General features: G+C 45.3%; 1 protein-coding gene across 1 annotated transcript; it reads right to left on the bottom strand.

The window, feature by feature from the left end:
* Nucleotides 1-6,622: 6,622 nt before the first annotated feature.
* On the bottom strand, nucleotides 6,623-21,968 carry CHI3L2 (chitinase 3 like 2). Its single transcript, XM_035253061.3, has 11 exons — nucleotides 21,877-21,968; nucleotides 20,170-20,199; nucleotides 18,994-19,195; nucleotides 18,635-18,691; nucleotides 15,303-15,453; nucleotides 14,576-14,700; nucleotides 14,190-14,319; nucleotides 11,467-11,649; nucleotides 8,661-8,777; nucleotides 7,765-7,904; nucleotides 6,623-6,933 (listed from the first exon to the last, which is right to left on the bottom strand). Exons 1-10 carry the CDS (start codon nucleotides 21,914-21,916, stop codon nucleotides 7,767-7,769), a joined length of 1,173 nt encoding a protein of 390 aa, XP_035108952.2. The 5' UTR covers nucleotides 21,917-21,968; the 3' UTR covers nucleotides 6,623-6,933; nucleotides 7,765-7,766.
* Between the last annotated feature and the right edge of the window lie 804 nt (nucleotides 21,969-22,772).

The following is a 22,772-nucleotide window of genomic DNA, read 5'->3' as shown; positions in this document are numbered from 1 at the left end:
TCCTCACCCGTTACGGGCCAGATCTTGTGTTCTTTGGGCACAGTGAGAGTGAGACACCTTCAGTAGGATGGGGAAGAGCTGCTGGTGTCAGCTGGGCTGCTGCAATTGCCTGGATACTCACAATCAAGGTCCAGCCCATCAGAGTTGTACTTCCTCAGAAACTGTATGGCGGACTGGATGAAGGTCTATCGGTTCTCAGCAGTGGCCACCATGTCAGAGAATTTGGAGTCAATAAGTCATCGTAGCCTAAATCACAGTAGCCTAAGCTCCTGGATATTCTGTCTGGCCACCTATCCTACTTACTATTTGCCTGGACATACATTTAGCTATTCTGTCATCTATTGTCATTTGTTAAGTCATTCTGTCATTTATTAACATTGCTGGAATAGAGTGATGAATAAAACAGTTTCTGCCCCCGAGGGTCTCATATAGAGGAAGGCATAGATAACAAATGAAATTTAAAATACAGCATGGTATAGGATAACTATAGTTAACAATAATATGTAGTTTATATAGTTTCAAATGGCTAAAAGGAGGATAGTAAATGTTCTCAACACAAAACAAAACCAATATTTGAGATGATGCATATGCTGATTACCCTGATCTGACCACTCTACATTATATGTAAACACCGCTGTGTATCCCATAAATATGTACAGTTATTGTATATAGATTAAAAAATAAAATTAAAAATAATATAATACAAAATCATTAGATGTTCAATTTAAAAAGTAGTGTGGTAAGAGCTATGATGGAGGAAGAGCAGATTTCAGGAGACCTGGTCAGAGAAGAATTCTAAGATGTCTCCACTGGGGTCTGAGGTCAGGGTTCGCTCACTTTAGAGAAACTTACAGCCTTTGGAGTTTGGAAGAGACTGACTAATCTGGAAATGATTCAATCCCAATACAAGGTCTTACCCCTGGGTTCCAAAGTTCTAGCCATCAGCACACAGCAAGGTTTTCAGTTCTGTGTTGCTGAAGACAAAAAGATAGCAGGGTAAAGAAATTCCACATACAAGGAGCTGTCATTTGCCAGTCGGCCCCTCCACCCTCACATCGCACACAAGGCCTTGTGTTGGGAACTGAGCTCTCTGTAGGATTAAGGGGCCCTTGTGCCATGACTCCTCCAGGACACAGTATAAATAACTCATTAAGCACGTTCTTGCTCCCATCTCTGTCAGTGGGCTGATGGACCCTGGCGTAGCAGGGAGTTTCAGGGAAGAAAAGACAGGGCATCCTGGGGAGGATGAGGGAGGCAGAAATCAATCCCTTAGCACAAAAAGTAGATTGGCTGGAACTTCCCAGATACCCAAGGCCAGAAAGCTGGAAGTCTGAGTCAAGGAGACGGTAGGGAGCACAGGCAGTGGAAGTGCCTACCGTTTACTGAGTGCCTGCTAAGTGCCAGGCACTTTATATGCATTGCTTCTTTAACCCTTACAATCCCACAAGGCAGAAACTGTTAATATCATTCGACTTTTCAGTGATATTCAGAGAGATTAAGTAACTTGACCAAGATCATCCAACGAGTAAGGCAGTAGAGCCAGGATTCGCACCTAAGTCCGTCGTTACACCACGGCGTCTCCCAGCAGAAAACCAGGTCCTGTGAGCTGGACCAGAAAACCCGCCCACCAGATTCCTGACGGGATGAAAGTGTCAGCCTAGCTGATGAGGTAATCAGCCTTCCTGGGTTCTGTGGGCTAAGGAAAGCTTTTAGCCTCCCTATGACTCAGCTTCCTCAACTTTAAAATGATTTTAATATGCCCACTTCATCACATTTAATGTGTGGGTATACAACATATAAATGAAAAGTGCCTCACACAGAGTAGTTACCTAATAAATATGCTAAGAATTTAACTGGTGCCATTTTAGGCTAAATTTTAGGTTAAATTGGTAGCTAGTTCATACGTTAGTATGAGCTGTACAGCAGCATACTGTATACAACAGGGGATACTATTCACAGAGAATCCCTTGTGGATAGTACCTCTTGTGACACACAGAATAGAACGCTGAGAAGCTGAATTTCCTGGAGAAAATAATTCAGAAAAATGACAGCAATCTGACTTTCCTGGGGAGAAGAATGCTGAAAGCTCTACCAATGAGGCATGGCATGAGAGTGACTGTGGACAGCACTCAAAGGCAAAACATTCTGGTGACAGCATCTCTTGTGGAACTCCTAAAAACCTCATGTAAAAGCCTTCAACCCAGCACAAAGTCCAAGTCCATAACTCACTAGTTGTTAAGGCCATTGATGCCGGCATAGAGCATAGAGGGCCTCATCATCCCACTCGATGGTTTTGATCTGGCTGTTGGCCGGCAAATGCGTAGGTGATGCAAGCACAGGCAAGGATCCACATTCTCGGGCATGTAGTGGACAATCCCAGGGCGGTACTGGCTCCAATTGGTGAAGTAACAGATGATTTTGATTGCTGTACCTGGAATGGCAGGGAAGTCAGAGATTTGCCCTGCCCTAATGTTCCCCTCCCCATACTCTGGCACTCTCCACCCTCTCATAGGGTACTTACCCAGTTGCAGCAGGAGGGCCAGACCTAAAGACAAAGAGACCTTGGTCAGAGGGTGCCAGAGTCACCCTTTCTCTGGCTGGGAAGGGGCAAGCCTAGGGCAGCCCTGGCCAGTAAATGGAGAAAGGGAGATGGGGCTTGACACCCCCTCTGCTCTATAAACCCTTTCCCAACATGGGCTACTGTACGATGTGTTTGGAGCAGGTGGCTAATGTAGGCATTCACTTGGCTACCTGGAAGCTCAGATGATGGTACATGGCTCAGGAGCCAGGAGGATGTGTTGTTATTCTTTCAATAAACCTATATGATGTACTGGGTGCTAGAGATCAGAAGAATACATAGGCAGCGTCCCTGCCCTCAAAGAGCTCACATCCCAGTGGAAACTCATACCTGTAAGCACATAGGTGCAATGCCATGTGACAGGTGATGCCGGGGAAGACTTCCCAAGAGCAGGGGCCTTGGGACTGGAACTCCCTGCTCTCCCTCGAGGCTCCCCTGATATCTGTGTTTATCCCCTTTTCAGCCCTTACCACACTGAAAGATAATTGTTTTATTAGTCTTCCCATCAGACTGTGAGCTCTGTGATGGCACCTCTGTGACACACAAATAGAATGCTGAGAATCTAAATAATTCTTATTTTACCAGCACTACCCAGCACACAGTCAGCTCTCTATCAACATACGTTGAATGAATGGATCCTAAAGATAAGCCAGATTGGTGGAGAGGTGCACCGGGGGCATTGAAGGTGAAAAAGGGGAGATTTCAGACAGAGGGGCCCTTCCCAGGGCAGTCTCTTCACACTAAAGCCACAACTCACCTTTTCCAGAAACAGCTTCACTCTACTTTTCAACTCCGACGAAGCTTTTAACTTGTATTCTTTTCCAAGTCACCCATCCACATCCTGGATGTGCTGTTGTACCAGCCCAGTGATCACCCTTATTGGGCTCCTTTCTACAGTTTGGTCACCCTCTCTGGAAAACAAGTTAGCCCTGGGGGAGCTGCTAATCAGACCCTTGGGAGCTTTGAGGCTAGATCCATTTAAAGGCAATTTAGGTTCACAAAGAAAACAGAAATGGGTCCTAGAAACTTCAGTACCTGTGTGTGGTTGTGCAGGACTGATGGCATTTCCAAGGCTATTTATTACCTACAGTCTGTCCCCATCCTTCCCAGGCTTTTGACTGTTTAGCCTCTGTCTGAACCCTAGAAGAATGTCAAAAACTGGAGGCATTGACTAATTAGAACTGGATCAGTATTGAAAACAATAATAGCGAACATTCATTCAGCACTTACAATGTGCTAAATGCTTCACAGGAAAATGGCATTTTTGGCACAAGTATGAGGCTGACCTAGGGTCCAAAGTCATTGAATAAGTCATTTATTCAAAACTACCCCTTCAGGAAGATGCTATTACTATCATCTGTTTTACATATTAGGAAAAGTGAGGCACAAGAGAATAAGCAAGCCGCCAAAGGTCACACCAAGAAGCAGCAGAGCTGTAATCCAAGCAGAGACAGACTGACTCTGGGGCCTGGGTTCTTATGACCTCCTGACTCACCCATACTACCTCTGAGCAACTCTACAATATGGTTCCTCCTTCGCATAAGACTCTTAGCCTACAAAGATCTCCTCAAAGGGATTGTAGTGGGTGGGGGTGTAGGAGAGAGAAAACAAAAGGAAAAAAATGACCAGAATCCCTCCCCAAACATAGCCAATCAGGAGGACTTGATTTCCTTAATCTTCTACTGGATGTTTGCAAAACAAACGGTTCTGTCCTGGCAGCAAGCATGAGAGAGTGTTCCATAGAGTTCAGGGCTCAGAGCCCAAGACATACCTTTAATGGGCTCGTAGCTCCACGCAAGGCCAAGGTTCCTGTGTTGGGCAGCTGCCCATACTCTCTCGTGCCCATTATGGCAGCTGGATAAGGGAAGTGTTAAATTTAATTTGGCCTAAGGTTATCTCTGTAGTTTGAGTTCCTACTAATGAACTGCAACCTAATGTAGTATGTAAATAAACTGAAACCTAACCTAGAGGTATATGTTTTTTGTAACAGTAGCCACATCTCAGCCAATCACAGGCAGCCAACTGATCAGACCATGTTTAAATAAGGCAGACTCCTGGCTGTGACCAATTAAACTATTTCTCTCCTTTCTATTTTGTTGATACATATCTCTATATTGCGGAGCAGAGCTCTCCAAACCTCTTCTCGTTCTGAGTGTTGCCCTATTCATTGAATCATTCTTTGCTCAAATGAGCCGTTATATTTGTTTTATCTAACGTTTTCCTTTTAATGAAAATAACAGCAAACACAAATAATATTTGTGATGTGTCAGGCATTTGCCCAAATGCCTTACAAATATTAACTTACCTAACCATCATCATATCCCTGAGAGGTAGATACTGTTATTATCCCCACCTTAAAAATGAGAAAACTGGGGGCACAGAAAAGGTAAATAATATGCCCAAGGTCACGTAGCCACTAAGTTGGTGACAAAGCCAGTGTGTGTGTGAACCCAGGAGATCTGGCTCCAGACTGTGTTCTTCATTACTCTGCTCTTCTGTTTCTTGAGAAATCAATTACCATAAGAAGCAAAGTTAGAAAGCCAGAGTTAGAAACCCAGAGAGCTGCCCAAGTGATTTCTACTTTGTAGTAAGAAGATCTGAGCACTGGAACAGCATTCAAGGGGACCTTGCAGGGTAACCTCCCCTAGTGTCCATCAGGGCTTGCCACTCCCATTCTTTGGTATGTACGTCTGGGGTTTTCTGTCATAATAAGATATTCAAAGCAGTTTTGAAAAAAGTCTCCTAGCATTCCCACCCTGTGCCTCTTCGATCATGTGGTTGTGTAGGGGTTGTGTAGCCACCTCTAATCCCCTCCTCCGCAGACATTCTGGTGTCCACTGAATCCTTTTTGGATTCAGTCTAGTTGCCACCACTTACCAGATTTGTACCCTTGCACTGATACTCTGCTTAGCTCATCTGAAAATTGTGCTTATTATAAGCTTCTTCACAAGCATATTTAATGAGGATTAAACACGTGCATGAAACTGCTGTTCAAAGGTCAGGAAAGAAGTGACTTTTCTAGAAGGAAAAGATCAGAAGAAATTGGGAAAATGGGGGAAACAGTTTATCCTAAGATTGAGGTGTCTGACATCAGAATCAGCCTTAGGCTTGGTGCTATGGATACCATGCTTTAGAAAAGGAGTTGGCAAACTTTTCTGTAAAGCGCCAGAGAGTAAATAGTCTAGGCTTTGCAGGCTATCCCATCTTGGTCATACTTCTCAACTCTGCCATTGTTGAGAGAAAGTAGCCACAGACAATATGTAAACGAACAGGGTGTAGCTGTCTTCCAATAACATTTTATTTACAAAAACAGTCAGTGGGCTAGGTTTGATCCGTGGTCCATAGTTTGCTGACCCTCCTCCGGAGGGTCCCTCTTGGGCCCTCTTCCAGTTGCACCCCTCCCCACAAGGTAAGGAGACTGTCAAGCTAGAAGCACATTCACCTTAAGCTCACGTACCTCCTCTTCTAAATAGTGATCCAGATATCCAGATTTCTACCCAAAGAGCTGGAAGAACTTGTGCACACTCTCAGGGCCTATGCATGACTTTTCCCTGGGCCCATCTTCACTGAGAGTGGACCACAATGCTGGTGTGCACACATGCATAGCCCAGAGTGTGTGTGTGTGTGTGTGTGTGTGTGTGTGTGTGTGTAGGTCGAGGGTAGAGTGCAGATGAAGCTTGGATGCAAAGCCTACAATGTCCACAGGTATGCCCACTAGGCTTCTACTGTGAGAGACAGAGCCAATGATGAGAAGAGAAAAAGATTGTTGGCTGGGAGCTGAGGACACACGCAGTCACATTCCAGTATGGAATTCCAAGGAGTCTAAGAATTCTAAATTTTCAGATTCTGATCTTCAAAGTGGTTGCAAAGTTGTATGTGTTAATGTTGGAGCCTAAGTCATGTTTTAACAGCATATGAGCTGTTTTAAATATTTAAACATCTAATATGCAGACCTTCATTTGCACCCTAACTCTGGACCCCACAAATAGTAGGGACAGGACAGCCTGATATCACAGGGTCAAGGACTGAACAAATGAGGCCATACTGGATGAACTTTTTAATTGTACTTCAGGGCAACAAGTTAATAGCTGCAGGATAACAAAGCCAGGCCCAATCCGCGATCTGAGAGGAAGTCAAGAAAGGCTTGAAAGAGAGATCCAAAGGCCAGCTGGCAAGGGGGAATCCCATGTGAGAATTCATGGGAGAGGCTGGGCGCGGTGGCTCACGCCTGTAATCCAAGCACTTTGGAGGCCAAGGCGGGTGGGTCACCTGAGGTCGGGAGTTCAAGAGAATTCCTGGGAGAGAACAGGCCCCAGGCAGCAAGGTTACCTTGCCTGTTTCTCTGTAAGTTAATCCTGGAAACAAAAGGAAAAATGTTTCAAAGCCCAACTCAGTTAACTGAGGCCTAAGTCAAATCACTAAGCAAGGATACTCAGAGTTGGAAGGCTGCTACCCAATCATCTGATCAAGAGTTTTCAAATGGCTCTAGGCCCTTTGCCAGGATAGCAGAGCCAGTCCTTTTCCGTTGTCTGTCTGCAGTGAGACGCAGTGACCTGCTTCACCACCCTCTGCCCTAGAACCAGTGGATCACAGCATAGCTGGTTGGTCAGCAAGAGCCTTCATCTGCACAGGAGAATATACAGCACACCTAGGGACCCGAGGGCCCAGGGATGGAGCAGCAGCAAAGCCATCAACCTTTAAAGTAACAGGGAGGCATTTATCAATAATGACCATGGGACCACCGAATGTCTAGACTAAGTAATATCAACTGTGGGTGGGGGAAAAGAGCATTAGGTAATGACTGAGACTGAATTTATCATCAGTCCAGTGAATTGAGGTAGAGTCAGATTTATTGTGATTTAGAAAATTAAGACAGGCTGATGGTTTTATAACCAAGAATTGTGGTGAGTCAATGTTTATCCCTAATATATGTGTAATAAAAGTCTTTAGCTCATATCATGCTCAATAAAATGAGCTAAAATTTATTGATATTATTATTATTTAAAAAGTCTATGGGATGCCTATGAAAAGGGCAGAACCAGCCTAATTGCTAAGAAAACATGGCAGAAGAGCCAAAAGAGCATGAGAAAGGATTAGTCCAAATATGTGAAGATGATCTCCTCCAGTCTCCCGTGCCTGTTCTGACCAGCTCTCTGCACACTCCCAGCCTCAGCGCAGACTGTTACCTTCATAGGGAGCCAAGGCTTCTCTTGACTGCTTGGACAAGAGCGTAAGGACCCTGGTTGCAGGATATGCCGGTGAAGTCATCCATGTCAATAGACCAGATCATGGCTCCTCCCAGGTTTAAATTCTTTAGGAACTGAACCTATGGGAGGCACAGAAGGACATATAGAGATTAGAAGAGGCCCCTAAATATCCAGGACCACATCAGGTTCAGATGAGGGTCTGAGCTTAGACTGCAGCAGTAGACTAACTTATTTTCTGGAGTTAGAGACTCCTTGAGGAGTAAAATTGCTCAGAGAGAGAGTCACCAAGTCAGCATTAGCCATCTCTCATTCTGACTCACAGAGTCACCGCACTCAAGGTCTGGCATTCTTGGAGGCTAAGAAAGCTCTTCATAATAAGGAAAGAAACTAGGAAGCCCTTAACAAGATAAGTGGCCAGGATTGTCAGTTACACTTAAGCCTCCTTTTTGCCCTAACCATGAAAGGAGCACAAATGTCTTACCAAGGTCTAAGAAATGATAGGCTCAGGAATCTGGAGCCTCTTAGTTAGGTAATCCGTGAGAAGGACTGACAGTTTGTCCTGAGATAATTGACAAAGTAAATTACCTATACAGGCACCAACGTCCCCTTTATTCCCTCTCCCTGCTCTTGTTCTCAACTATTTTTTGCATCCTTTCCAACTCTTCTACGTGTATCACAGCTGCTCACAGGCATGGCATAGAGTCACTACTAGACTTGAACTATAGAGGGTGCTGAATCCCATCCTAGAGTCTGGGGCCTCAGAAGCTTCTCTCTTTCAACGTAGAGTATTCAGGCATTTTACCACATACCCCCATTCCCTCCAACCTCCACCCCAAAGGTGCATCTGCCCGTTCCAGAGCCTGCTGCCCCCCTACCTTGGTCTCCATACTCTCCACGTCGTCATAGCCCACCCACTGGTTCCCCTTGACTGCATAGGGAACTTGCTGATCCTGGAGCCTCGTGATTTTTGCTCCTTTCAGGAACTGGCAGATCTGGCAGGAAAAAGGGAAACAGGAGGGTCAGTAATGGGTTATTCTTGAAACTTGATGGGAATAGACAGGACAGGTGAGCCACTAGAAACTTGGGAAAAGTATCAGAACCTTTATCCCAAGGATCAGACAATGAGAGAAATGACTACCTATATCACACAAAGTGGGTGGCCCAAGGTGAGCCACTGGGAAGTGTCTGCGCTGAAGTCTCATCAAGAGGAGACACAGCAGCCAGAAATCAGAAAATACTTGAGTTCCAGATCAGACTCCAGGACCGACCAATATATCTTCCAACTTCTTCGTTTGCAAAATGGAAATAATTACAATAATGCTTCCAACACATCTGCCTTACAGTGTCGTTAGGATCAAATGAACTAATACACATTAACATTATTTTGGAAACAGTGAAGTGCTCTACAAATGTGAAGTATTATCAAGATCATCACCACCGTTCCTCACCTTGTAGTTTCTCCACTTCAATCTCATTACTCCCCCTTTGTCCCCTCCCATTCCCAATATCCCCTGTCCTGGGACTCCCTTTCTATCATTAGCTACATTCTTTCTGTTAACATAAGGAGGAGCTCTAAAAAAGATACATCTTCAATGAAAAATAACGCATTTCAACATCATAGAAAATCCATTTTGGATTACTCTTTTTGAATGAACTACACGTTTATGCTTACTACAAGGAAGGCAGAAAATGTGAGTTGAATATTTAATCAAATATCAAACCTGTCCAAGTTGTAATGACCTAGAGTCATTATGAACAATTGAATCAAACGTCCCATGAGATGGAAAAGTGCCTATCTACAGGTTGATTTAAAAACCCGGGGCCGGGCGCGGTGGCTCACGCCTGTAATCCCAGCATTTTGGGAGGCCACGGCGGGTGGATCACGAGGTCAAGAGATCGAGACCATCTTGGTCAACATGGTGAAACCCCGTCTCTACTAGAAATACAAAAAAATTAGCTGGGCATGGTGGCGCATGCCTGTAATCCCAGCTACTCAGGATGCTGAGGCAGGGGAATTGCCTGAACCCAGGAGGCGGAGGTTGCGGTGAGCTGAGATCGCGCCATTGCACTCCAAGCTAGGTAACAAGAGCGAAACTCCGTCTCAAAAACAAACAAACAAAAAACAAAAAAACCCTACCAGCAGATTCTGAGCAGTGACCTCTCTTCTCTCTTATTTTAAGAGTGTTATTGCTATCAACCTAAAAGTACCCAAGGATGGGTCAACCTCTCTCCCACCTCTTATCTGTCAGGCACCCTGAGATTCAATGAGGACTCTCACAATGATCCATGTCCCATTCCTCTTGCCAGTTGAATTGATGATGTGTCAATCATTCCCATGTGTAAGGTGAAGGAAAAAATTGAGCAATTATACTGAATGGATACCTTGGTGGGTGTCAAGTCATTCAGCATGGGCCCATGGCATGTCCACACCCACAATGAGAGGTCAGGCTGGGACTCCAAAGAGAGACCAGGATATAGAATAATATTTTTTGCTCTACCTGATTAAAGTTCTACTCATCCTTCAAGGCCCAGCATAAACTTCTGCTCTTCCATGGAGCCGTCCCCAGTCACCCATCTCTGACCTCATGTCACTCTCCACCATGTATGGATCATTCAAACCCATATTGTTTTGCCATGCCTCTGTGACTTCATTAAATGTTATAGTTACCTTGTTTTTGAACTTTAGTTTAACTAGTTATGTTTGTTTTCTACATTCTTTCTACCTTGACAACAACCACTCTAGAGATAAGGATGGATAATTGCCTATTTCCAGCTCTCACAGTTCCCAGTTTGGGATATGGGAGTGTCCAGAGAGTTTCTGTTGGTTGACTTATTGTTAGATTTCTATCTTCCCCTGTGCTTTTTAAATAAATGTTCCTAGATTGGAGGGCAGAGAGAAATGATGGTATAATTAGCTGAACACTTTTGTTACCCCCGTGATCTGTCTGACTTCTGTACAGAATTTAACACAGTTGACCACTCCCTCCTTTCAAAACACCTACTTCTCTAAGGTCTTCCGCACAGAACTGTGTGGGTTCCGCCCACCCCTCTCGTAGTTCCCTGTCAGTTACCTTAGTGGTTTCCCCTCCCTCTGCACATCCCTCAGGTGCAGGAAGTCCTTGGGTTTGTCTTGGGCCCCTTTCACTTCTCACTGTATGGTTTGGCTTCAGGTACCATCTTTATGCTGATATTTTTGAATCTATCTGTCTGATGCAGACTGGCCTGCTGTGATCCAAATCCATATATTCAATGACTCACTTGTTATCTATATGTCCCACAGGCTCCTCACACTCAGAACGTCCAACACTGATCTCATGAGCAGGACCAGTCTCCACTGGGTTCTCCCAGTCTTCCTTATCTCTGTAAATGGCATTGCCATCCACTTAGCTGCTCAAATCAAGAACCTGGGGTGGTCTTCCTTTTCAATTTTGCATACCTCCTCTACCTATCCCCATTCCTGGCTAGCTCCATCTTCTCTTCAGAGTTCAGCTTATTTCACTTCCCCCAGGAAGCATTCCCTGACCCTCTTCCAAGCCAGAGTTAGGAGCTCCTCTCACACGTTCAGCAGTACTCTAAACTCCCCTTCACAACACTCAGGACGCTTTACTGTACTGTCAGATTGAAGCTGGAACTGCCACCCAGGCACGGCAGGCAGCTGGGGGCACAGGGGGTTCCAGGTACCTCATAGTAGGCCAGGAAGCCTGAAGACTCTGTGATGGGTCCAGCAGCTCCAGGGCCAGAGGCAGGGGCCCCCACGGTGGTTTCTGCAGAGGCCAGTGTGAAGGAGCGCCCATACGTGGGGATGCCCATGACCACCTTCTCTGAGGGCATTCCCTTACGTATCCAGTACCCCACAGCATATTCCTAGAATGGAAAGAGAGATAGAGGCTCAGAGCGTGCGGAAAGCAAGGTGTCAGGCCTTTTTTAGCCTCTATTCCAAACTTCACAAAGGTGACTGCTTGGTTTCTTTTCTATATCCGAGTGTGAACAGACCCAACCCCGCAGGACCAGAGTGCTTGCTCTAATGCACATATACTCTTTAGCCAAAAGGTTTATGCATCTTTTTCTAATTTCTGAAAGGAATTAGATGGTGGATCACAAAAGAAATCAGTCAAGAAACCTAGAAAACATGAAATCAAGATTATCACCATCTTCCTTTGCCTTTTGAGTCAACTCAAAATCCCTATGGAATTTGTCTACATGATGGCTCATTGTGAATAGTGACAAAGGTGGCTGTCCATGAGGCCTCACAATGACCTTGGACCAAATGGGACATGTCATCGTAAAGAGTCAAACTCTGTAAAATATTTGAAGAGATTTATTCTGAGCCAAATATGAGTGATACATGGCCCATGACTCAGCCCTCAGGAGATGCTGAGAACATGTGCCTGAGGTGGTCAGGGTACAGCTTGATTTCATACATTTCAGGGAGACATAAGACATCAATCAATACATGTAAGATGTACTCTGGTTCACTCCAGAAATGCAGGACCACCAGAAGTGGGGGCTTCTAGGTCATAGGGGAATTCAAAGATCTTTTGATTGACAATTGAAGGAGTTATTATCTAAAGGCCTGAAAGGTCAATAGAAAGGAATGTCTGGGTTATGATAAGCCAGTGTGGAGACCAAGGTTTTATCATGCAGTTAAAGGCTCCAGGTTGCAGGCTTTGGAGAGACTAGATCGTAAATGTTTCTGGTCTCTGTGTTGATGTTAATGTTGGTCAGCTGTGAGGCATGTCCGACACCCCAGTTCCCATCATGACCTGAGTTAATTTTTCAGGTTAACCGTGGACTGCCCTTAGCCAAGAGGAAGGATTTGTTTGGAGGGCTTAGAATTTCATTTTTGGTTTATAGACAGATTGGGAGGTAAGAGGCTAGTTTTGGTTTTCCTGCTCTCAGAACAAAATAAGGGATTAGAGAAGACAAAGACATGTCTCCCCATCCTTAAAGATAGCTGGCAGAGAGGAAGGAGTGAAGGAGGCTGATGTCACGTAGCCACATGAAGGCCTGGAAAACCCCAACCAGAAATCAGGAGATCTGGCTCTGGACTGATCCATTTTGTAACTTTGAATATGAAGGCCTGGAGACATGCAACTCAGATGTTTTTTCTCCCAGAATTTTAGGAATATACATCCATTTATATGAAACAGCCTTTGCAAAAATTGTAACTGAGAACATTATGCCAGTGAAAGAGATCTGACCTAACCAACTCCATCCTGCTTCTGATCTCCGAGCTGTCCTCGTTCACTCCTGGGTGTAAGTCAAACTAAATTTGGGAGGAATTTAATCTATAGTTTAGCTTTGAAACAAAGACGATTATCAGCCCTTTTTGGAAACAAGCTCTCCTCTTGCCTAGAGACCAGTCTGCCTTTGTAGAACTAACAAATTAGCCATGAGATTAGAAGTTATGGTTTTGGACTCATGCAGCCAAAGGCTGCAAGATTCCAAACCTCCCCAAATTGCAGCTGGGAATAACATCAGTGTTGCAAAAGCTAAGATCAATGGTTGAGATACTTTGTAGATCTCGCATTCTGATGTGCCTGCTGACACCATCCAGACCCAAGAATCTGACTCAACTGGTTCTGTGATTCCACCCAAGAACAGAAGACAGCAAGAAAAACCTACTTCCAACTCCTATGATTTCATCTTCAACCTGACCAATCAGCACTCCCCACTTTCTGACCCCCATCCACCAAATTATCCTTAAAAACCCTGATTCCTGAATTTTTAGGGAGTCTGATTTGAGTAATACTAAAATCCCAGTCTCCCACACAGCTGACTCTGCATGACTTAAACTCTTTCTCTATTGCGATTCCCCTATCTTGATAAATCAGCTCTGTCTATGCAGTGGGCAAGGACAACCCATTGGGTACATCCATTTTGTTCCAGAACAACATCAACAACATTTTCTTTTTCACTTCTCATTTCCTACCACCAGGGTCTTCACATCACACAACCCGGAAGAGTCAATGGAATCTGCCAAGCTTCTATTTCATCATCCGTGAAGTGGGAGTAATAATTCCTACCCAGCTGACCTCAGGGCATTGTTTTGAAGATAGAATTAAATAGGGAATGCAGATGGACACAGGAAGGTACAAGTTCTGTGTAGGTGCCAAGGAATGTATCAAAGATGGAAAATCCAGAGACGACTGGAATAGAGGCACTCTAGCCAGAGGCAGAGCTCAGGGCACTTCAGCTGTCAGCACTTCTGACATTTTCCAGGTGATATTTTATTGGTGCCCGGTTAAAGCACTTCTCCTGCACTCACTTGCTCCTGGGGCTACCCATATCCCTCCTGGGCACGTGGATCTTCCTCAGTTCCAGACAGAAGTAACTCTAGACATGCTGCACTTAACACCCTACATCCACAGCCAGTGCCCCTGTGATTTCCCTGGTCCACTCACCACATTGTAGTAGGAGCTCGGCCCTCTGTCCCGCCACCCCTTGCTCAGAGGGCTGTTGTGGCCAGTGATGAGGGGCTTTTCCCAAGACCCATGGAAATCAAAGGACAGGACGTTGATGAAATCCAGATCTCTAAAGGGCCAAAAACAAATGGAGAGATTTTGTGACGAGCAGTGGTAGAAACAACTGTAAGTAATTGTTTTGGCTTTGATGCTGCTAGAAGGACTGAAAGTCTCTGTAAAGAAGCTGTTCCTGGCTGAATGATGCAGGCTTAGGACAGTGACCTTCCTTTTCTGCCTCCTCCTCTCATCCCTCAAACATGCTGATGCATCATTTGCATGGACCAAGTTGGAAGCAGAGGGATGGAAAGTCGCTCTGATCTACTCACTTTGCCAGTTTCTCAATCTGATAGCTGTTATCAATCATTTGCCTCCCTGCGGAAACACCTGCAGTCAAGAGAAGCCTTTCCTTGGTAGATTTTGTGAAGTCCTTCTGAAAGGCTTCTGCTAACTCCTAGGGAAAACAAGGAAACAAAGTGTTAGATTTCCCTCCCTAGAGTACAGCACTAAGCTTCTTGCCTGGAACCTATGAGGTTTCTAGAACCACATTAGATGGAAAAGATCAATACTTTCCTCTCCATCCCACATGAGATGTCTTGTGCCTGTATCTGCTCAGGAAGTTTCCACATTAGGTGGGAGGATCCCAGCCTCACTGTACCCAGGAAATAACTATCTTGATTTCTACCTGATAGATTTTCTGATCTACCTGATAGATCTCCTATGAGGCTACGTCAGTACCCAGGAAATAACTATCTTGATTTCTACCTGATAGATCTCCTATGAGGCTACCTCAGTACCCAGGAAATCCTATGTCTCCACACTCTAACACTTTGTTTCCTTGTTCATCAAAATGAACATCAAAATAAATACATAAGGGGGCTCCATTGTTTTATATTGTTCCTGCCTTAAGCAAGGAACAGGGGCTTTTCTCCCATTAGTGGGGGCTTCAGAAAGGCTGGGGCTGCCCACCAGACTCAATCTCTTCTTTTTTCTCTCCCAGCGTGTCTGTGGATTCTGCATGTCAGAGTACTGAGTGCACTATGGCGTCTGACTTACATGAATCAGCACAGTGAAATGAGTGTTGTCTTTCTGACCTGGGTAGATCCAGCTTACATCCAGTCCATCAAAGTTATGGTTCCTCAGAAACAGGATTACAGAGTTAATGAATTCCAAACGAGATGTAGAAGAATCCACCATGGGGTGGAACCTGAGAAGAAGCAATACAAGCGTCTTTTTGGAAAGGATAAGTAACTCCCGTAGTGAGACATATTTTTCAAAGAAACCCTGAAGTAGTCTTCTCTTCCCCAATACTCACTTACAATTTATCTATTCTAATGCTTTCCCTTTTGGAGCAGATGAGAGAAGAAGGATTGTTGGGCCAGAATGTTCATCCGGCCAGGTAAAAGAAGATTGGGTTGGCCGGTCGCGGTGGCTCAAGCCTACAATCCCAGCACTTTGGGAGGCTGAGGCGGGTGGATCCCTGGGTCAAGAGATCGAGACCATCCTGGTCAACATGGTGAAACCCCGTCTCTACTAGAAATACAAAAAATTAGCTGGGCGTGGTGGCACGTGCCTGTAATCCCAGCTACTCAGGAGGCTGAGGCAGGAGAATTGCCTGAACCCAGGAGGCGGAGGTTGCGGTGACCCGAGATCGCGCCATTGCACTCCAGCCTGGGTAACAAGAGCGAAACTCCATCTCAAAAAAAAAAAAAAAAAAAGAAGATTGGGTTTTCTGCAGACCTTCCTGAGAGTAACGGAGCTGCCTTTGACCAAACTTTAGGTGGGCTTCTCTGAGCTCTCTTCCCAGCTGGACCTCAACCTTAGGCTTCTGTGTCTGTGTTTGCAGTGTCTGGTTTTAGCAAAAATCCTGCTAGGTCAGTTTAGCAGGAGAAGCCCACTCCTGGTACCTGATCACCCTCACCTCCCCGCCTCTATCCCCCAGGTGATAGCTTAGCACTCTGGCCTCCTTCAGCAGGAATTCTGTTGAATCACTTGAGCAAGAATCCTCCTAGCCCTGATGCTTTCCCTTTATGATTTTCCATCCACTGATTTCCCCAGCGTGCTCTTTGACTACATTTCCTCCCTTGCCTTTGCTATCCTTGGAAGGGAACTTAGCACCATACTGAGGTCTTTTTCCTCCATTGCAGTATTTCCTGAATAAAATCTGTTTTACTGCTTTAAATACTGTCCAGCTTTGGTTTTCTTTAACATTTTACACCCTTGGAAAAGCAGTTTGCAATGTGGTGGGCTTAGGGTCAGGAGAGCTAGATTCGAGTCCAGGTCAGAGTCCTTTCTGACGGCCACTTTGTCATTGACCTGCTCTCTGAGTTCCAGTCTGGCTACCTCTAAATTGGGACTGGGGGTGCTAATCCTGATTCATGCGCCTCAACAGGGTAACATATAGGGAAGTTCCAGGAAAAAGAACTGGACTCCAGTGACTTCATGGTCCCCAAACAAGCATCCCGGTCACAAACAGGCAATGCACATCTCCCCACCCCCAGGATATCCGATGAAAAGCAGGGCTTGAAAGCAGCAGCTCCTCAAGGGTTTCATCTGAAGCCATGAAGTTGATTCTCAGATGCCCACTCCAAGGGCACCAACAGCATTTAAAACCCAAAGCTGTAGATGAGAAACTGGGATTTTTCTCGGGACGTAACCTTTAAGTTGTATCACTTTTCACCTCTTACAATAGCTCCCACCCCAAGGCTTTCTTAGAGCATTGAATGAATTAATTTTGTTTTATTCAATTTAATTGAGATTTTTAACTCCTGCATGTCTCTCAGCTTCGGAGTAGAAGAGATAGCAAGAAACTGGCCTGGTATCAGAAAACTATGGTGGAAATAGGTTTCTAGCTTTTCTCTTGCATTTGAAAGTGCTTACAATAATCAGAAAGCCATCACACCTGAGCCTCTGGGCAGATGCCTCCAATTTTAGGAGAGATGCCCATTCAATAGAAATTTACTAATTTATTCCTTAGAAGGAAGTTTGTGTGTTTCACATACATAATTATTCTGCACAGGACCCAGCACAAAGCCTGGCATTTACCTAATAACAATAATAATCATATAATAATGATCACGGCAACCATTGAGCCCTTATGCTGAACAGTTTGCTTGCATTGCCTGAGTTTACAACATCACCCTGAGGTAAATTCTGTCACTACTCTTATTGTCTAGCTAAAGAAAACTGAGGCACATGGACATTGAAGAACTTAGCTTGCATGGGTCTAAAGGGAAATCCAAACCAAACATGTCTATCTCCAAAGTTCTACTTTTAATCACTAAACTGGTAAACAATTACTTACTGAATGAATTTACTGAATGAATGAATGAAAGCAAGGATGAATGAATGAATGAAGACATTTTTGTTTGTACCAAAACCTAAGCACATCTTAGGAAGGAGAGAGAATTTGGGAATTAGCAAGATAGTTGCCATGGAAACCCATTCACACTGATGGGTGTTCATGGAGGGGTTAACGCAGAACCAAAGAAGTTAGGTAGCCCGATCTTTCTTCCTTCTTTCTGTGTGCAGAAATCTGCATAGGTCTTCTAACCCCTGCTGCTTCTCTATGCCTACTGCAGCCGTAACTGAGTACTGACAAGTTGCACAAGTGGTACTACCTGACTTCTGTAAAAACTGCAAGACTCTCCTAGCCGAGTGTAAGATCTCAGGATTTTTAAAGATGCTAGCACTTTAAATAATAAAGCAGAAGAAATTCAAAATTAGATAAATTCTAGTTGAAGATTGAAAAATGTGATTTTTATCCTTATGTATTTTCATTTAGCTCTTGATGTAAGTGGAATATCATGTTCATGTGAATAGAAAATATTACCTAGAATGTGTGATTGTATCAGTAGCTACTCTGGTTTTAAGCAAAGCAGAACGGATTGTCTCCTCTGCTGCTCTGATTGTGCTCAGGCCATCTGGCTGCACAGCCAGGACCCCAGACATTGTAGTCCACTGACTGCTATGGGCCAAGGTGGGGCTTCTAAGTGGAAGCAGCCCACCCAGCCCACCCCAGGGTGCAAAGTCAAGCCCTCTAGTGATTAAAAAAAAATTGCACTTTCCAGTTAAAACTATCTCTATAATCCATAAAGTAGAAAACGTTCTGTAAATAATTAAGAATTTTTAGAATATTGTTCATGGCCCACTTTTTCGCAAGCCTTGACTGTCTGGGCCTGTGTTAAGCTCCGAAAGAATTCCTTGAAAGACCCCAGGAAGCTGAATGCTGTGCCTCGGCTTGTGACAAAACTCAGACCAGTTTTCCTACCTGGCCAAGGGAAAACCTCTTAAAGCCCAGTCCAATATCTCTTCTCAGGAGGAGGAAAAGTGGTGATGACCAGAAATTACGTGGGAAAATGAACAAAAAAATAAAGATGTGGTCTTACCCTTTGGAACCAAACAGGTATCCTCCAATGGACAAGAGAATTTTCAGTTTGGGATTCCTGAAGTAGAAGAAAAACGGTTATTGCTTTTCTGGCTGCCAGGGAAACCCCTGTCTGAAGAACAGAATTCTTAAGTGTAGAGCATATGGACAAATAGGGCCTGGAACCAAAGCAAAGTTCAGTGAAGCACCGGTGAGAAAAACAGTTAGGATCAGAAATACACCCAGAGAAATACATAGGAATGGATGAATCAATGAATGAATGAATGAACGGATGAATGAGATAGTAGGTCTTAGGCCCAGCTTAAGACCAAATTCCTTCCCTAACCCTGTGCAGTACGCTTCCGCCCACATCCTACTGACTTGGTTTTGAGGCCATTGATAGTCTGGTAGAGCATCACTTCACTCTTGTCCTTGATGATAACCTTGTTGTTCTCGATGCTGGCGAAGGAGTAGATGAGGTGAGAGCACAGGAAGGGGTCAATGTTCTTAGGGGTGAATCTTCCTGGTTCCTGCCGGTCCTGGGACCAGTTGGTAAAGTAGCAAACCAGCCTGTAGGCAGATCCTGGAGTTGAGTGAATAGAGCCAATGAGATTCTAGTGCTGTTGCCTTAGGGCCCAGAAAGCCAAAACTTTCTCCTCAAGACAGCCATTGCATCATCCGCCCATTCCGCCAGAGCCTCTGAGGGTCATTCGGCCTGGGCCTTTAGTGCTGGCTCTGAAGTACCCAGACCCCAGTTAAGAAATACATCGAGTCGGGGCACAGTGGCTCACACCTGTTATCCCAGCAGTTTGGGAGGCTGAGGCAGGAGGATCACTTGAGCCCAGGAGTTCAAGACCAGCCTTGGCAACATTGCAAAACCCCATCTCTACAAAAAATTTAAAAATTAGCTGGGTGTAGTGGTGCACACCTGTAGTCTCAGCTACTCAGGAGGCTGAAGTGGGAGGATTGCTTGAGTCTGGGAGGTCGAGGCTGCAGTGAGCCATGGTCATGCCACCGCACTCCAGCCTGGACCATACACTGAGACCCTGTCTCAGAAAAATAAAAAGAAATACACTGAGAGACAGATACACCATCCACATATGAAATACCCACAGAGCACGAAGCTTCAGAGCACGAAGCTATGGATGGATAGAGGACACAGATCACTAGAGAAACAGGCAATACGTACATTGTGTATGTGCGTGTTCATGCACACACATTGAGGTCAGGCAATACGTACATTGTGTATGTGTGTATTCATGCACACACATTGAGGCCAGGCAATACATACATTGCGTATGTGCGTATTCATGCACACACATTGAGGCCAGGTATGGGAGAGGGGTGAGAGAGAGAGTGGCTCAAAAAGACAGAACTAGAACAAGGGACACACAAAGAGATACACAGCACAAAAACTCAGTGTCATAACTATGTCAGTGGCAGAACCTGAGAGAGTAATCAAAAGGAAAAGCATGTAGCAGAGAAAGGAAATGGACGTGAAAAATGAAAGCACCCAAGCCAGGAGACCCAGGTGGTAGTGACTTGTGGATTACTTACCTCCCTGGAGAAGCAGCAAGACCACTAGACCTGTAAAAGATGGGTGGAAAGAGAAATCTGTTGAGCAAAGCCTGGTTCTGCTGTCCCAGATGATGGCAGTGAAAATGTGGGTGTGCCCACATATAAGATAGAGCCACACTTCATCTGGGCTCTTTAGCCACAGCTGCTGTGGTTCCTTTACAGGACCTTGAGGTCTCCAGCCCTGGGGTGCCTTGTGGTCTCTGTATCCCTAGGCAGAAACATTTTCCTAGCTGGGAATTTATCTTTTCATTCATTTATCCAACAAAATTCTATTAAATCATATGCTCTGTGCCAAGCATTGCTCAGGACTCTGGAGAAACTGCAACGCAGTTCATGGCTTCCTTGCACTCAAGAAGCTCACAGTCTGCACTGGAGTTGAATATAGGTAGGGTGACCATATAGTTTACTGTCCAATGAGACCCTTGGGAGAGTGAAAAGGCACATTAATAATTTACCTGGGACAATAGCTTGAACCAGAACTATCTCAGGCAAATTGAGATGAATGGTCACCCTATGCACAAAAAATTAACTCTTACAACGAGGTAAGATGAGTTGAGCAGTGTGAGCTGGCCCTGGAAGTGCTCTAAATTCACATGCTTGAGATTATGCCCAGGCTTTCTCCATAGGATGCCTACCCTAGGAAGACTGGTGAGATTATTCTGTCCTGAACACATCCTCCTAAAGGAAAGAAAGAGCAGGCTGCTGGATCCCAGAAACTAACCCCACTGGACAAGACTCCTGGAACTGCAATCCCCCCAGCCTGAGGATATTGTCCACACTGGAACCCTTGGGGGTCTGAAAGTGAAGAAAGGGGCAGTCAAAAGTGAGAGAAAACTTTGAATGACACAGCTGCTGGAGCCGATTCCTCCCCTGCAGAGCTTAGGGCTGGAAAACAGGGCTCTACAGTTCTCTCCTGATGATTCACATGTTTTTTAGGCAGGGAAGGAGGAAGCTGGTTCTCCACACACCCACTAAGTAAATGGTCAGAGAAACTGTTTGGCACATGCACTGTCAGGTCAACCTCCAGGCCCTTCTCCCAGGGGCGGCCTCCCTGCTGGCTGTCCTCTTGAGGGTCCCGGGCTAAGCTAAGTTCCACAGGAAACTCAAAAGGCTCTTACCAAGGGTCCTTCACAGCCTGAGAGGCTGACAAGGTAAAAGAGGTATGGACACAAAGAAATGGATTCTTTCCTCCGGCAGATACATCCCCTCCCTCCCCTCCTGGTAAATGTCCCTTGTTCACTCATAGCCCTGTTTCTTTAGCCTCACCCCCACTCTCAGCCCAATTCCCAGCCACCACAAAGGCCAGAGTTTTGGATCAGAACCGTAGAGTTGAAAGGGAGAGTTTAGAAAACACTTAATTCAATAAACCATTCTGTGGATGGAAACGTGGGGCTTTCCAAAAGTTTTAAAATGCAACCACAGCATAGCCCACGTGAGATGTGACTCCCAGTACAACGCTCATACACCAAGAGACTAAGAAAGTCTGGCCTCTCTCCTGTCTCTTAACTCTAGTTCTAATGTGAACAAGAAGCACCTCTGCAAACTGAGAACATCCCTCCAGTGCAAAGGGCTCTGGCTACTGCTGCCTTCTTGCCCATTCAGGAAAGATCAGGAGGGTCCCCTGCATTAGCTTGATACTTTTTGACACTAAGGTCAACAGAGAGACTGAAGTCCCAGGATGCTTACCTGCCCAGAGAGACTTCTGGTTCATGGTGGTTGTTCCCATATTCTCAGCCAGCTTTTCCTGGGATGCATGTTCCCTGGGTCTTTTATCCTCTGAGATTTCGAAAGCCTGTCCCACAGGAAAGAAGCAAGAAATCCAGGAGATTCTAGGGACTTCCCCTGGCAGACTTGTGAAACTTCTTGGCAATGAAGCCCAGATTTGAGCAATGCCAACTCTGACCTGTGGGAAATGAGTTGCTGTGAACACAGCTGCTGAAGAGCCCTTTTCATGTAGTCCCACCTGAAAGGGACCCAGTCCTGGAGAAGGGAAGGAGGTGGTACTCAGGCTCTGCCCCCTGGTATTAACCTCGACCTCGAATCTCCTTCCTCATCATCCCAATCTGTCTCTTTCTTCTTGCCCCCACCTCTCTCTGTGCTTACACCACCTCTGTCCTGCTTATTTTTTATTAGAAATAGGGTCTTGCTTTTGCTCTAACACCCTGGCTAGAGTGCAGTGGCACAATCATGGCTCACTGCAGCCTCAACCTCCTGGGCCCAAGGGATCTTCCCAGCTTAGCATCCAGAGTAGCTGGAACCACAGGCATGCACCACTACACCTTGCTAATTAAAAAAAAAAAAATTGTAGAGGCAGGGTCTCACTACATTATACCCTGGCTGGTCTTGAATTCCTGGGCTCAAGTGACCTTCCTGCCTTGGCCTCCCAAAGTGCTGAGATTACAGGCGTGAGCCGCCTCGGCCTACAGCAGCTATTGTTTACCAGGCACCACCAATGACACCTTCTCTTCCCACTTCCCCCCGAGCTGGGACTAGCTGGCACCTCTGCCCACAGCGCACTCTATTTCCTTTCATTCCTTCACACTGTACTGTATGACTGTGTTGGTGTCTGTGTCTGTCTCCCC

Source organism: Callithrix jacchus, chromosome 7 (assembly GCF_049354715.1).
Source record: "Callithrix jacchus isolate 240 chromosome 7, calJac240_pri, whole genome shotgun sequence".
Taxonomy (NCBI): Eukaryota; Metazoa; Chordata; class Mammalia; order Primates; family Cebidae; genus Callithrix; species Callithrix jacchus.
Note: the sequence above shows the minus strand (reverse complement) of the source record. Positions and strands in the feature narration are given on the sequence as shown.

Coding starts and splice junctions, on each gene's coding strand:
- CHI3L2 (XM_035253061.3), bottom strand. CDS start 21,916: ATGGGAACAACCACCATGAACCAGAAGTCTCTCTGGGCAG. Junction 18,692..18,993: donor ATCAATGGCCTCAAAACCAA/GTCAGTAGGATG, acceptor CTTCTACTTCAG/GAATCCCAAACTGAAAATTC. Junction 11,650..14,189: donor CGAGCTCCTACTACAATGTG/GTGAGTGGACCA, acceptor TTTCCATTCTAG/GAATATGCTGTGGGGTACTG.